Source organism: Halictus rubicundus, chromosome 5, assembly GCF_050948215.1.
Source record: "Halictus rubicundus isolate RS-2024b chromosome 5, iyHalRubi1_principal, whole genome shotgun sequence".
Classification (NCBI taxonomy): Eukaryota; Metazoa; Arthropoda; class Insecta; order Hymenoptera; family Halictidae; genus Halictus; species Halictus rubicundus.
In genome coordinates this window covers 20940308-20956575 of record NC_135153.1, presented here as the reverse complement: position 1 = coordinate 20956575, position 16268 = coordinate 20940308, and the positions used below count along the sequence as shown (strand labels likewise).

The window sequence follows — 16268 nt, the reverse complement described above, 5'->3', positions numbered from 1 at the left end:
CGGTGCGGCGCGAGGAGCCGCTCGCTCGCTCGTCTACTCCACGAATGGCAGAGAGACAGACGGGAAAAAGAAAGAGGATGGGATCCGAGGGAGGCGAGGTGAAATTGGACACAAAAAGCTCGAAGAAAAATTGAGATGAATCGTGGAAGGGAAGATGGGGGAAGGGAGGATTCTCTGAAAGGGAGAGACCAACGCAGTGTCCTTCTTCGAGGCCGCGAAAGAAAGCGCGAACGCGCTTTCGAGGGATGAGCGTGTACGCGTCGATACGATATTTCTTGCTGATTTTTCGTCGGTGAAGTAAACCAGGATCGTTAGCCGACACGCTCGCGTCCATTACACGCGATTACTTTCCATTTCGCAATAATCAACTTTCGAAGACCGAACCGTTTGAAATATGTAAGTGAAGACTCCGCCTTTACGCACCCGTAATTCACTCACGGTTTGTATTTTCGTGTACGCGACTCTGTCGGACTCGTTGCGGACTCGTTTAGCGTCACGCGCCGAGAACGTCATCTCGTAAAGTAGTCTCTCGGTACTAGCAAGCCCCCATTCTCCCGCGGTCAACCGTTTTACATTTTTCGCGTTCCGACGTTAGCGCGGGCATTTCGAATTGTTACGCGGCGCGGTGTGGCGCGGTGCGGCGCGCGGCGTAGTGGTCCGATCGAGGATGGCTCGCGCTCGTTAATTCGCGAGCTTCTGTGCGCGCACCGTTCGTCAACGCGAACCTCTCTGGCTACCCAGCTGGCGGATATCAGTGAAAGTACCGAGAAAATCGTTAAAGGATGCCTATATAACTCGGGAGAAACCCGCGTAGAAGGAGACTCGGGTGTACGCGCGAAAGATCGACCGTCGAGAAAGCGTATCGATCGATTCGATCGGGTTGGCAATAGCCTGGCAAGTAGAATCGATCAACGCGATCCGCTGGTTGGTTCGCGTTTCATTCGCGTTCAAGATCGCTAGATACTCGCAAGTATCGTCGGCGTTATTTTGTTTCTCCCTGAAGCCTGTCGCTTTCTTTTCATCTTCTTCCTACCCTCGTTAATCTCGAACAAGCCCGAGAGCACCGCCGCGGCCTTTTCGCCGTACAAAGAAAGTTCGATCACCTAAAATTTTTCCGTTATCCGAACCCGAGTTCTTTGTAGAGGTAGAAAAACAGACTCGAGAGATCGATTATTATCGATTCCGTCGCCAATCTTCGCTCGTTATCGCGTATTATCAGTTCTTCTTGAAACGTTGTAGTTGTAACTGGTTAACCCAATTCTTCAATATCGATACGTATGTACACGCATACCCGCGACGTGGTACATTGTATCGAATAGGCGTCCGACTCGTAACGAGACGGGAATGGGCGTGCGCTCGAGCGCTCGCGCGTGCTTGTGAAACGCGGCTAACGAATAGCAGGTAAAAACCGACAGGTAAGTGCACCAGGTGCACTCATGTATCGCCGTGCTACCTGCGTGATAGATTCAAACCGTTGGACGAAGCAATTCTCTGATAATGTACGAGCGACGCGCGCACGCGTCCACGATTATCCGGCGTGTGTAACACGAACTAACGTTTACATTGGTAAACGATCGTTAATCGATCGACGGATCTGTAGGTGTGAATAGTAGGCGATACGGAATCGGTCTCTGTCGGCTTTGTCATTATTCCATTTGTGCGATACAAGGGTTAGCTGACGTCGCGTTATATACCGGTAATAGCATTGGTTCTCGCTGACAGAGGAACAGCACCGAAGGAAAAGAATCCGGTAGCGAACGAATACAAAAGAATCGACGGCGGCAACGCTTGGTAAAGAAGCGGAACGGAAAGCAAGACAAGGCGAGACACGAGAGCTTAAAGTTTTTCACGTTATCGGCGCGCGTCTAAGCAACTGATAAAAGTCCGTGTTCTTGCGGATAGATAACGCGGAATGGCCCGTATAAAGAGTCACATAGATAGAGGCAGATAAAGCACGGTCCACGGAACAGGTGAATGTTACGAGACAGACCAACGCCCGAACTTCTTCGTTTACTTTTGCGGTGTCGATTCGCGCCGATACGTAACCGTCGCTCGTCCCGCGCGTCTCTACATCACCGGCAAAAATTAACGACATCCGGTCACGGATAATACGGGCCCGATCATTCGCGCTCCTTCCTTCTCGTTTTCTTCTTTCCGGCCCGGTTTTGAACATTGCTCCGTACGCCTTATCGCAAACTCGAGGGAAGTTGGTGTCGGTCGTCGATCATCGTTAACGTTGTCGGCTTTGGTCGAAATCGCGAAAGTGTTCTTCTTTTTCTTCTTCTTCTTCTTCTTTTCTATTTCGATAGACACCGAAACCGGGGGAAAGAGACCGATTGTGCTACTAGTCCGTTTTCCCGTGAACCACCATATCTCGCCTTTTCTTTTTTCCCCACCATTTATCTTCTCTCGCCGTGTTTATCTTCGATTCTCTACTCCTCCGGTTGTCTTACCCGCCGCCCGATCTCTTCCTCGACGTTCCCTCTATCTTTACCTTGGGCTATACCTTATCTGAATACCTAACCTTAATACCCTTACCTCCCTTGCTTCGCTCGTGCAAACGGCACCGATATTTTCCACTGACCGTCACGGGAAAGACAACCAAAGAATATTTAATGGAGACAGATCATTATTGGGGCGTGCACTACAGGTACTATCCCGCTTTACAGATCGATCTCGAAAGCGGAAGGGCACCGAGGAATTGTGTCTCTCTGTGTGTGTGTGTGTGTGTACATGACTCTGCGTGGCTGCGTGCGTGTGTGTCTGTCTGCCTATGCGCGAAGGGTGGGTGGGATGTAGGACGAAGTCTTCGATGACTTTTCGACGAATGTAAGAAGCCGGGAGAGACAAAGGGAAAGACGCGGAGCGTAACTGTATGGATCTGGTGTTTTTGTTGTAGTGGCGGCATGGCCGGGCAGCACTACTGCCTGCGCTGGAACAACTACCAGTCGAACATGACGTCTGTTTTTCACCAACTTTTGCAAACCGAAGCCTTCGTCGACGTCACACTGGCATGTAACGAAGCCTCCTTAAAAGCACACAAGGTGAGCTATAACCAGATTTCGACGCCTTCAAAATTAGGACCGGTCTCAGCTTCTCTCAGTCTTGAAAACATCAAACGCTGAGAATGGAATATAGCTCCTTCTGCGTATTCTCTTTTACGGTCTCGATCGACTCAAAACGCCTTCCCTGAAATGGTAATTTGAGTTTAAGAAAAATTCCGTCGTACCTAGATCGACGCGTGCTTCTTTTTCCATTGTAAAAATCGCATAACAGACTCGAGGTCGGCTGGCATAACTGCGAACGCACTGGTTGATAGATCGCGGTCGACCTCAGCATCACAAGCACGTTGGTCCCTGCTTACATGCGAAACATTGTTTCAATCCCCGGGACTCGCAAAGAATACTTTTCTTTGCATAACGTACTCCATTGTATTCTACGAATATACTCATTTTTCGTTCGACAATGTATCCTTCATGTATCCTAGCGCCTAATACTTTTATTTCTTTCACGCAGGTAGTATTGTCGGCGTGCAGTTCCTATTTTCAGAAGCTTCTGCTCTCGAATCCCTGCAAGCACCCGACCATCATCATGCCACAGGACGTTTGTTTCAATGATCTCAAGTTCATCATAGAGTTCGTCTATAGGGGAGAGATCGACGTCTCGCAAGCAGAACTTCAGGTAAGAGAAACTCCAAGTGACCGGAAATTATATGAAACGTTGTTCTGTTTTGTACCCGGGTGTTCTCCGCGAGGAAGCGACAAAATGTTCGCAGTGTGTATTCTCTCTCCAGTAATTGTCGGAAAGATCTCTACCGTAACTGCCGAAATTTTTCCATACGATGCTTCGTATACGTCGAAACGAATAAGCTGATGGCGCGCTCGTTTTTGAAATGCGTTTGCAAAGTGAAACGAATAGCCGCGATAGCAACAAGACGATACAGACTTTCTCTTGGTTGCGCATTATTTTCTGCTCGCTCGCATCGATCGCGAGCCAATTCTGCCGAACGGGTTTACCGACTGCGGCGATTCCCTGCTCACCGGGTTATGGGCTCCTGCCTCTCTACACATCCGTGGGAAGTTAACCCTTTCGCCCTTCCGTTTCGACCGGATCTCGCACGGATTCGCGTTACAGTTACCCGTTTTATCATTCGACGTTCTCCCGCCTCTCTGTTTTACCGATCCGTATTCGCTACTGGTACGGTAGATTCGCAAGGGATTTGAGATGGCGCCATGGGTTCCCATGCATACGGGAAATCCCGCCGGGTCTCTCTCCCTATCGCCCTTGTCCCTTTCCTCTTCGTGCTCTTCTTCCTTGTCCCCGTCGGCACTCGCTATAAATAACGGTGCACTCGCGGTCGAAGGAATCGTGCGCGTTTCAAATGTCTACTTTCCCTTTCACGCACTTTAATTTTCAATCGGGATGCCTACTACATACAAACGGTTCACCGAAATCCTTCTCGTCGATGCTCGTCAGAACCATCTACGCGCGCACCTTCTCAAAGTCCCTTCCGGACGACGAGAAAAATCTTTCTAGTGCCCAGACGATTTTCAAAGTCGAGTCTCGCTGCTTAAACGAAATGTTTGGAAAGTGGAAGGCGTCGTTGGAACCGACGATTAATTTTAGGAAACGCCTGCTTGGATATTAGAGGTTAAGGGCCCGCGATAAGGTAGAGTAACTACATTACCGTCAAAAAATGGTTTTACGTGCCTCAAGTTTTCGTCCTTATATAAGAATATTTTGTCGCTGGCAAAGGGCTCGTTCGATAGAGGAAGGTTCAATCTAGTGCGCGCTGGTCAGGAGTTGACGAGATTACGCAGATATTTGGTAATACAAGCGTTAGAAGTAGGCTAAAAATCGACGATGCGCGTGCCGTGGAATCCAAGCATTTTTATGCCATTGGATGAGTTTTCTGGATGAAATCAAGAGCAGCGCGCGCTAGAAAATATCTCCCGCTACAAATTGAGCTATATTTTGTCTTGATTCTCTGCGAAATAAAGCCGAAAACTTGAAGCACGTTTCTGGCGTCAGAATTCATGATATCGATAATACAGAGCAAAAAATGTGACAAGATTAGTCACAGACTTGAGACCCGTCGGATCAAGACCAAGACGGATCTTAAGTCTGTGAATGGAAATTATTAATTAAAGAGTCACATGACTATCCCGGACCCTTAACGATAGTTTTCTTCGAACGGTTCGAGTAGGTTAGCACGTGCCTGCGCCGTTGCACTTTTCCAACCTCGGTTGGCTATTTGAATCGTAGAACGTCGGACGACGAACCTGACGGTGCACCGTGTTTTGAGTACGAGCCAAATTTAAGTCTACTATTAATTGTATCGAGAAATCGTATAACTCGGCCGAGAGTATGTGGAATCGCTCTCTACTTTGATACGAGAATCCAGAACTGTATATCTGGAATCAAGTTATTGTTCACCGCTTTCCGATGAACGCTAATAAATTGTCACGCGTTTCCGTGTATTGGTACGTTCGCGAAATATTTACACAGCCGAGAAAAGCTTAGGGGATTGTACAATCCAGTTCGGAAAAGTGAACCGTTCGCGATGTGGTTTTCAGTTGGTCGCCTCTGCTCCGGCGTTTCTTTCAATTAATTACGAACCGAAGCCCATCGGCCCGGTCCGCTCTTAATGGCGACGCCGACAGAACTCGTTTAAAAGAATTCAAGCTGAAACCCATACATGTTTTGCTAAATCATGAATGGACGGTGCCATTATTGTGCTTTCCACTTTCGCGAGATCAATAAGACAGTCTTCAACCCCGTCTCGTTAGATTCCATTGTCCAGCAATCAAGCTACTACTACTACTATGTACGGTACCCGTGCAGTGGCACTCAACCATTATCACCTTGACTATCGATTCCAATACATTCGACTCGCAAACTAATCTTACAACAAACCGGCATATTGTCCGTAACAATTACGGGTTAGCTGTCCTAATTTAGAATTCGAAGGTCACCGAACAGTGACGTATCTTCCGTCTCGTTAAGAAAAAAAAAGATGATTCTTAGCTGATACTTGTTCTGATTCTTAGCTAACCGTGACAAAAGCTCCGTCGGGATTTAGCCGCTGCGATTTGATCGAATCGATCGAATATTCATCGGCCTCGTGTCATCGTCTCTCTCTCGTCCCTCGTGCGCGAAAATATGCCGCCGAGAACCGCCTCGCGAACGATGCTTCGAGTTTCGTTATTTTGCCATTTTTTACCTCCCTTTTGCCCCGCTCCGTGAAGCAAAACGTGTTGGCACGCAACGATGCTCACGCCCCTGATTGGTGTTCTTCGTTCGGAGTTTCGTATCTCGTTGCCAGCATTCGCCTTGGACATAATTCAGAGCCGGCCGAGAGAGTGAACTTGCCGTGGCGATTGAGCTCGAAAGAAATCCTTCTAATTTCCGCGCGCTATTCGCCATTTTCTCGTGGTAATTCGAACCCGTTTCCGATCGACGAACAGCCTTGTCGACCGTTCTCTGGCCAGGCGCTACGGGAACCTCCGTAGCGGATACATACGTGTCACGTACGAAGTCCAAGTAGCATCTTGTGTTTCATTTTTCGGAGAAAAAAAGTCTATAGATACGCACACGTGGTCCTTTGACTCGTTGTCCTTGACACGAGAGTTAAGACGACGTCGCACGGAGAAAACACATATCGCTCATGTGCATCAAACTGCAGGTACTTACATGGTCAGACGTATATCCAGAGTCCCGATTGTATGCTGCTGGATGTCGACGGCTATTAGGCTAAGGGACCCAAGTACTGAGCCTGTATAAAAGAGAGAGAGAGAGAGAGAGAGAGAGAGAGAGAGAGAGAGATTTAATATCGGTTCTCTTAATATTCGTTATGCTTTCAAAATAAGTATCGTTAATATAGGCACAATAATTGGTCCCTTACCCTCCATCCTAGTCTGCGGATTTTTCGCGTGTACGATAAAAATGGGTTGGTGTAGTTTCAAACAGGAGAGAGATTAAGATTATTTTCCTGGTGTTGAAATTATTCAAGGGAGAATCGAGCGTGTATCTGGCTCCCATCTGTTGCAATTGGTGCAGACAATTTGTCGTTTGCATAAAGACCCGTACGTTTCTCGCCGATAAATGTACGCGAAGAGTTTTCTGGTTGATCGGCGTTAATTTTAATTCGCTAATCGTATGAAGAGATCGACAGGTACGCAGAATCGGCTCTTCTTTATCAATTGTACCTGCGGTAAGGAACATCCGAGCACTGCAGGGATAAGGATAGTATTCTCTACTGACCTCGTTCTCGATCGGTATCTCCTTTCATCGAGTAGTTCGAGAGAGAAACGCGTCGCGTACAGAGGAATCGAGAGAACGAGCGACCGAACGAACGAACGAACGCACGCACGCAACCAAGCACATACACCGGTATCATTCTTATCGAAACCCGAGATTTCGCGTAATTTTCATGAAACTCGATCGCGTCCGGCAGAAGGAAAATCGGCGAACGTGAACGGCCGCGCGTCAGAAACACAACGTAAACGATGCGTCAGTATCGATAGAGCTGATTTAGAATGCAATTTAATTCCCCCGTACCTGTAGTACCTGCCGCATATTGGCAGTACACGCCAACGCGAGAGACAATCGATACAAGTGGTTGTGACTGCTGCGAGACAGTTCACTTGTACGTTTTAACTAGAGATCGAATCGATAATGCGCCGCTACAAATGGCTTTCTAAATAACGATTAAACAACAATCGGTTTCTGGCAAATATGTTGGACACCGCTGTAATCTAGATCGTATTTAAGTCTCGGACAGATAGTCCCAAAATCCCTACTATCTTTCGAATAGAATTAATAATCGCGACGACGATGCTTCCATGCAGAAAATATCCAAATAAATTCAGACTTTTAATTTTTATAAAAGAACGTATACCGGTGGCATTTTGTGCTCGGTACGGTCACTGTTAAATACAGGGTGTTAAAAAAAAAAGCATTCAATATTTACATGGTATATAGGATACACTGTACCGAGTAAAAAATTTTCTATAAATATCAAAAAGCCAGTAGTAAACGAATCATGATGTTAGCAAACAAAAATGTCTATATCTCAGAAACGGTTGACCTTTCGACCTATGTTTACTAAAGCTTTTTTACTCGGTACAGTGTATCCTATATACCATATAAATATTGAATGCTTTTTTTGAACACCCTGTGTGAATCAGAAACTTCATTTTGTCTTACTCGTCTTTTTTACGGCTTAGACTTCGGTAGCATGTTTAAAGAAAATCTATCTTATTAGAATAATTATATCTCTGCTACCGCAACTTCCGCAGCTTCACGTGATCAGATTTTAATAGCTACCGTGCCGAACCGTGTCTTTTTACCAGAAGCATGAAAGATCGAATAGAACCGGAACATGCTTGTTTGAACGATGTAGCTGTAAATGCGATATCGTTATACAGCTGACCAGAAGAGGGGAGTGGGCAAGGACAAATGGTAGACGATTAGAAGAAAATTTCGTGGCATAACATCGTCCTCGGCGGGCCGCTTTCTTCCGTTTGAATGCCGTCTCGAGCCTAATAACTTTCCTCTGTTCTGGCGGCCGAGCGAGAGGGTTAGCGGAACCGGTGTTAGCCTACGAAAGTAAGCATCGTTCTTTGGGTCGTTCGATAGCATTCGTGACCGTGGACTCTTTATTCCCTTCGATAGATGCGAAGCAGGGACGGCCGTAGACCGGAGAAAAAGAAAGCAAAGACGAAGAGAGGAAGAAGAAGGAGAAATAGAGCGGCAAAATCGAACGCGGAGAAACAAGAGAATTCGCGCTTCCTCCGTCGACTGTACCCGCGGTTTCTGCAGTGGCGTGCATGCGTGCGCACGGTTGCACGTTCGTTGTATGTGCGTGTGCCGGCGCGGCATGGCTACGTGTGTACGTGCGTAGAGAGACGACTGGAGCCGCAGATTCCCTTTGTCCGGCAAGCACGAGCGCGCGCGCGCGCGCGCCCGCAAACTCTGCATTTCGCGACTCGACTCCAGAATCTCTTCTTTCTTCCTCGAGCGGGCGGACGAGCGGGCAAGCCAGCCGAACGAGCGAGTAAGCGCGCGCTCGCTCGCGCCTCCCTCTTTCGCCTTCTTCCATCATTTTTCCGTCTTTTTCTCTTTTGAGACGGTTTCTATCCGCCCCTCCCCGCCGATGCTCGTTCTCCCGAAACCGACTGTGCCCTCTTCCCTCGCGGCGCGGCTCTGCTCTGCTCGGCTCGGCTCGGCTCGGCTCGGCTCGGTGTGGCGCGACGTCTCGCCCGTTCGCGAGTTACGTCGCGTCGGGTCCAAGTCTCGTCGCAGAGCGTCCAGCCGACTCGGACTCGAGTCAGATCAACGCAGGGCCGGCCCTTACGGACCCTCCGGGTGCTATGGGGCCCGTTAACGTCGACGGAAGTGGGGGTAATTCGATCTTCCCGTGGTGTCCGCCCGACACTTCTTAACATGGCGGTTATTAAACTATCGTGTTAGATTTACCAACGGCCACGAACACGCACGCCAGCGATTACAGATTGCGCATTCCCCCGACTCTGATTACAATTGAACGCGTCATCCTTTCGGAAACGCTTCTGCTCCCCAAACTATTTTGCCGATTTTGCCCCTCCTCTTTGTTCAATATCTTCGTCGTCCAACAGTTTTCGTCGGTCAGACCGGGCGGAAGTTTGCACGCGGTGTACAATCAGTTTTGACGTGACCACATTGAAAACTTTAAACGAAGCAGCAAGTATCGATTATCAATCTTTTCGCGAGAGTTTTCGGAAATCTAAAAATTTGCTTTCGCGTCCATTGTACGGACACAGTCAACGGTGAAAGAGTAAATTCTCTGACAATCTATCGACGACGCACGGTAACCAGGGTCCTAACTTTAGGGATACACCACTGCGACGGTCGTCTCGCTCTCTATCTTTCTCTGTCTCGTGTATGCACGCAATACACATATGTATGTACACGTATACATATGTATATAAATATATAAAATATATATATATATATATATATATATATATATATATATATATATATATATATATATATATACAGGTATATACAGCTAGATATATATATGTGTAGAGTCTCGATCAGCGTGTTCACGCGAGTACATAACGCTACCCTTGTCGCGCCGACGGTAGATCGGCTCTATCCTTTCCCGTTCTCCCGCGAACCTTGTATCCGTCTTCGTCACGCCGTGGCCGAACGCGTTCCCGCTCTTCGTCTTCTCCGTTCCGTCTCGTTCGTTTCCGCGCAGACCGTATTTCTGTTTTCGTCCGGCCTACAGGGAAGTCTTCCTTCCTCCCGCGGGAACCACGGGCGCGCTCGGTCTCCGTCGCACTCCCACAGGAGACGAACTCTTGCGTTTCTCTCGGGCACCGCAGACTTGCGCCTCCCCCGTTCGCCCCGATCCCCACCTTTTCCACCCCCATGCCACCGCGCCGCGCCGCGCCACGCCGAGCCGAGCCGAGCCGAGCCGCGCTGTGTGTGCTGTGCATCGTGCTCTCCGTCGACCCCTCCACCGAATGGACTCTCTTGTCCCCCTCCCCCCTCCGCCTCCCCGCCCCAAGAGCCGCCAACCATGCCGCTTCCCACCGACCGACCGTCCTGCCACCCGCCGGTTTTCAACCCCTTACCCCGCTGTCAGGGACTGGTCAGGTGCGCTGGCTCGCTCGCTCGCTCGCTTCATGCGAACGCTCAATCGTTCTCTGTCCACCGTCGAGCACGCATCCCCCGCGAGTCTCTTCCTCGTCGTACGCGCTCGAACACTGCCTGAATCCGTCCTTGTTCGTCGCGTCGGCGAATTTCGCGGCGTCCTCCGCCTCCACCTCTTTCTCCGCCGCCGCTACCTCCACCTCCTCCTCCTCCTCCTCCTCCTCCTCCTCTTCCTCCTCTAGCTCTGGCTCTGGCACTGCCTCCTCCTGCTCTCCGCCGCGTCCTCTTCATCTCCTCGCTCCTCCGAATGCCGTGCGCCCTCAGCACGGAGCGCCGAATGCCATTTCACTTTCGTTGGGCTTCGCCGCGTAGGAGATCGGGCCCTGCCAGGAATTATCCTCTCGTTCTACGTGGTCGTAACCTCCTCGTACACGGTTTCGTCTGGCTTTTTCACGACGTCGACTCTACTAACGCCGCCGACACCAGATCGTTTCCTCGTCGTGACTTCTGTGCCTCTTCTTCTTCTCCTCCTTCTCCTTCTCCTTCTTCTTCTTTCTCTTCCTTCACCTCCGCCTCTTCCTTCTTCTTCTCTTCCTCCTCCTTCGCTTCCTTCTCTTCATTCTCTTTATCCTTTTCTTTCCGTTCCTCTTCCTTCTTTTCTTGCCGCTGCACATCGTTCGCCCGCCTTTGCATTTCACCCTCCGCTTCCTCTCTCCTCTCTTCTTGCTGTACTTCCAACTCTGTCGTCGTCGCCGTCGTCGCCGTCGCCGTCGCCGTCGCCGTCGCCGTAACTTCACTATTCCCTTCCTCCCTCTTCTCCACCCTGTCCCTTCGCGTTTTCCCTTCTTCCTCGTACATCTCCGCTCTCTCGACGAGGGACCGTTCGCCCACGGACCATCGTAGCCAGGTGAGTGATAAACGATACAACTTCGTTCGCGCCACGATGGAAGAGAGTGGGTCTTGCTTGCGAGCCGCGTCGCGTTATTACACTGGCCATTGCTCCGATGGACTTCTTTCAACCGTCTGCGAACCGGCGAGACACGGAAAGACTAAAAGAGAGAGGGAAAGAGCGAGCGAGAGAGAAATAGAGAGAGAGAGAGAGAGAGAGAGAGAGAGAGAGAGAGAGAGATAGAGAGAGACGAGTGAACGATCAAGCGGGAGAGCGAGAGCGCGCGCGAGAAAGAGAGAGAGAGAGAGAGAGAGAGAGAGAGAGAGAGAGAGAGAAAGAGAGAGGGATTACAAGCGAATCAACGAACAAGAGAGGCAAAAGTTTCGCATGGATAGACGACTGGATGTGCCCGCCGAATGTCGGACGACCGTCTCGTGCACGTGAGCCATCGTGTTTCCGAGATATTTTTGTGCGCCGGAACGGTTTCACGTGGATCCCACTTTCACGATCTCGCTTCTGAATCGTCAATTCGTCGCCCGAACGAAATTCGCTCGTGTGCTGTTATTCGAGACTCGACGACAACTACGACGACGACGACGACGGTGCGGCGTGATTACATGCAAAGAAGTGTCTTTTTCTCATGAATGAAACACTGACGCGGCGACAGCGACGGCGACGGCGACGGTGCCGGGCGCGTTCGCGAAGTGTTTTCGAAGTCTGCGACGCTTGAATATAATCCGCTCCCGGAACGAACGCGCCGCGGTCGTGATACACGAGGCGTCGATCAAACGCGTGCAGTGTGTCGCCAGTCGCTGCGCGTTGAATAAATCATGCTGTACGTGTAAACTTCGCGAACGGCCCGGCCGACGGATATCCATACGGGATTAATACATTTTCGACTTACGTATTCGCGAGATCGAATCGGTGGTTCGGTTGAAATTTCTGTTTGACCAAGCGCGGACCGTGTGAATTGTGTTAATTGCGTTTCCTCGACGAGACGGAAACACGTTTACCGGTACATATGTACGGTTCACGTTCACGTTCACGTTCACGTTCCTGGTGGGCTCGTTCGAATCGAAAAATCATTCTCTCGAGTGTTCGAGTGCAGAACGCTCTCGTGGGGTAGGCCGGTCGTGCACAAGAATCCTTTGGAACGCCAGCGAAACTGCGCCATCAACATTATCAGGCTTCTCCGTTTCACATTCGTAAACATTCCCGTCACGCACGTCTTATCTTGCCGGTTTAGACCATGCTGTTAGATAATCGAACAGCCTTTTCGATGATCGCAATCGAAATCGCGTTCAACGAATCGTTCAACTCGGTTTCGTCGTTTCGATCGTACTCGGGGATACGCGTGATCGCCGAAGACGAAGAATAAATTTTGCCCGTTTCAACGGGGCTATAGATGGATTGATCGATTATAGATTCGAGCATAAAAGTAGAGTGTAACACCGAGTATAGAACGCGACATATTGTTCGGTTTCGAATCGTGAAATTAAACGGATCCGTCGGAAAAATGGTTCGGAAAAGTGCAGGTTCCGCGAAAGGTATGCTATTTCGATGGAAGACGCGACAAAAATACTCGCATCCTCGGTATTCTTGCATTTGTGCTCGAGGAGCACGTGGTGACCGGAGTAGTCGCGCTTCCATTCAGAAAGGAGGTTATGTAGCGTGGAGAAGAAGAGAGGAAGGTTATGCTCGTGACGCCCGTTACATTATCAATTCCGTTATGGCGCCGTATTCGTAATAGTGGAGACCCTACGACCATCTTCGGGGATTCCCCTGCGCGTTCTCCTCTCCGCTTTCCTCCTGGTTTCTCTCTTTCACATCCACCTTTCTCCCTCTGCCCCATTCTTTCCTCCCTCTTGCTCTCTTCTTCCTCTAGCTCACTGGGTCTCTTCCTTCCTTCCTTCCTACCGGTATGTCTCTGTATAATGTACCTTTATACCCGCGTCTCTTGGTACGGGTCTTACGGCGAGCAGCCCCCAGCCACCCCATCGTGTCCTTCCTGTTCCCGTGAAACGATTCCACGCTCGATCTTTTTGCGGATTTACACCTGTTGGACTTCTCGTTCTATCGTCCCCTTATTTCTTCCTGCGAAAGAACTCTCTCCAACCCCACGGTCGCGTTCGCGCCCTGACGCGAACATCTTTCAACGATTCAAAACCCACCCCCACCCCCCGTTCTGCTTCCCTGTTCGCTCTTTACGCTTTTTTTCTTTCCCGCCTTGAGGACACGCGTTTTCTACCCCCCACCCCACCTCCCTCCCGCCCTTTTGTCCTCATCTTCGATTCCCACGGGAGAAATCGTCGAACCTTCGTCTCGCGACGCTTCTCCGTCTGGACGTGCCCAAGGGTGGTCGGGGCGAACCGGGTCTGAGTGAAATCTAAATCGGAGACGATCCCTCGTTCGCCACGGAAAAACAGTTTCCGTCGAGTTTCACCCGGTAAGGTTTTCCCGGCCGTTCTAACGGCCAGGGACAAATATTTTCGCCGAACATATTCCCGGAGACGTTCGGACACGTCGAAAGGCGGTGTTGCCCATGGCGAAGGCACAGATCGGAAGTACCCAACAGGGGTAGAATTTTTTTCTCTCTCGTCTCGCGTCAATTAGTCTGGGATAATTGGTCGGGCGATGCCCTTGAACCCTAAGTATTGATTGGTGAGGTTGGATTCTGCCGGTGGCTTTCCCTCTTGCCTCCGAACCGATGGCACCACCCCTATGCATCCACCGCCGAACCAACCAACTACCCACCCGCTCCCTAACCCCTGCACCGACACCCGCACTACCCTACCAACCCATTGCCTAGCGTCCGTGGTTCTCCAAGTCCCATCGTCATCGTCGTCGCTGTGTCGTTAAACCACTGCTTGCCACCGTTCTTCCTTCCTTCCTTCCTTCCTTCCTTCCTTCCTTCTTCCTTCGCCTACTGTATTTCGTTTAATTCAACTACGACCAGTCTCATTTATCACCGGAACGCGTTACATATTTCGTACATCGTTCGTCGAATCTTTTTACCATAGAGAAACCTCGTTTCGATTGATATAGCTGATTCAATCGAACACACGATTATTTGTATACTCTTGATGTTTTCGCCGGGTCTAGCCAAATAATAACACATTATCAACGATCTACGAGAATGCGGTTGAGACGGTGCGGAAGACTTTTTCGCCCAGAGCCTGCTCGTACGACCGACTCGGCGTGCTCGTTGGTACGTGTCTGCCCGGTTGTAAATCTGAAAAATCAGTTTAAAGAAAGAAAGAAAAAGAAAAAAAAATGAAAAACGCATAATGGTCGAAGCATCGTCGAGAGTCCTAATTACTCGAGAGAGCCCGGGTTCGTCGCGCCATCGCTGTCGCCGTGGCATGCACGTCCGACAGGGAAGTTCGATCACCCTGCTGCGACCAATACTACGAAACTCACGGATTGTCGAGCCCGAAGATTCGCGGACATTTCGACGCGGTTATACGTATCCGTTCACAAGCAGCACGGGGTGAGAGGAGGCGTGTGAAGGACAGAGAGGGGGGACGGGGTGCTGGAGAGAGATGAGTGGAGCAACAGAGAGGGTAGGATGTGTGCGTGGAAACGGTTGGAAGTCATCGGTGTCGGTGCCGTCGCGAGTGCCGTAGAGAGAATCGGGGGTTGGGGGTGGTCGATACGGCCCTGGGGCCGCGACAGCCGCGTCGGAGGCCTCCCCATTCTTCCTGCGGGCGTTTTTGCCTCTGCATCTCTCTCCCACCTCGGGTCTCTTCGTCACTCCCGCGGCTGCTCACTCAATCGCTAGCTCAGTCAGATTCCTTCTCTCTCTCTCTCTCTCTCTCTCTCTCTCTCTCTCTCTCTCTCCCTCTCTGTCTCCCTCCCTCCTCCGCTCGCTCTTCGTCTCTCTTTCCGTCGCTTCGACTCTCTTCTTCTATACCGCTGTGAACCTAGTCCTACCCACCGCCACCCAGTTTTCCACCCACGCTCCGCTTTCCAGCCGCCACCGACACCCCCGACGCAGCCTGCCTAAACCCCCACCTGAACCTCTGCTTCCATCGCCTAACTCTTCCTCTGCTTCCTCACCCCCTCCCCCCAAGCCGCGTCGTTGCCGCTGCCGCCACCGCCACCACTGCCGCTCTCATACCGCCTGTCCCCTTACCGACCCCGCCTAATCGCACCACCCCTGCCTTGATTAAAGAACAGAGAGCCTCAACTTCAACGCGGCCCTCGCTCTCGTTCATTCGCCTCTCCCACCCTTCCATTTCCCATCGTCTCTCTTCTCTTTTCCATTCCTTTTTTCGATCGTTTCTATTTTTTGACCGACTCTGTCCATCCACTCTCTTCTTCTCTCGGTCTATACTATATTTATTTATCCATTTCCTTGTTTCTTTTTGTTTTTCTTCTACCCCGAAGATTGTGTCTGCGCTACTTGGACGACCGAGTTCTTCGCGGTCTTCCTTTTTCCTCTTGAGTTACGCGGATCGTTCCCGGAAACGGAAGCATCCTTTGCCCCGCCACGTGGTCGAACAAGCCGCCCTGAAAATTCTTGTCGCGACTCCGTTCCGTCATGCGGAAGTCGCGCGCGGCCCTTCTTTTATTTGTCTCGTTCTCTCCCTCGTATCGCCGCTGCATCCCTTCCGACTCCAAGTAACCGTAAGCTCGTTACTCCTTTTCTCTTTCTTTGGCGCGATCTTCGCTTTCCTCCTCTACTTCTTCTTCTTCTTCTTCTTCCTCTTCCTCTTCGTCGTCGTCGTCG

The 16268-nt window shown here is 50.4% G+C and overlaps 1 protein-coding gene across 6 annotated transcripts in view; it reads left to right on the top strand.

Annotated features, from left to right (window-relative positions):
* Psq (pipsqueak) overlaps positions 1–16268 on the top strand; it is a 31770-nt gene that overhangs the window by 9206 nt on the left and 6296 nt on the right. The window contains exons 1-3 of one of the 6 annotated variants that reach the window (XM_076788756.1): positions 270–396; positions 2900–3044; positions 3517–3681. In XM_076788756.1, the coding sequence (XP_076644871.1) occupies positions 2907–3044; positions 3517–3681 (303 nt within the window). In that variant the 5' untranslated portion in view covers positions 270–396; positions 2900–2906. Of the gene's footprint in view, positions 1–269; positions 397–2600; positions 2651–2899; positions 3045–3516; positions 3682–10774; positions 11555–16268 lie in introns of those variants that run through there. The other 5 variants (XM_076788753.1, XM_076788755.1, XR_013082344.1 and 2 more) reach the window with 5 other exon arrangements.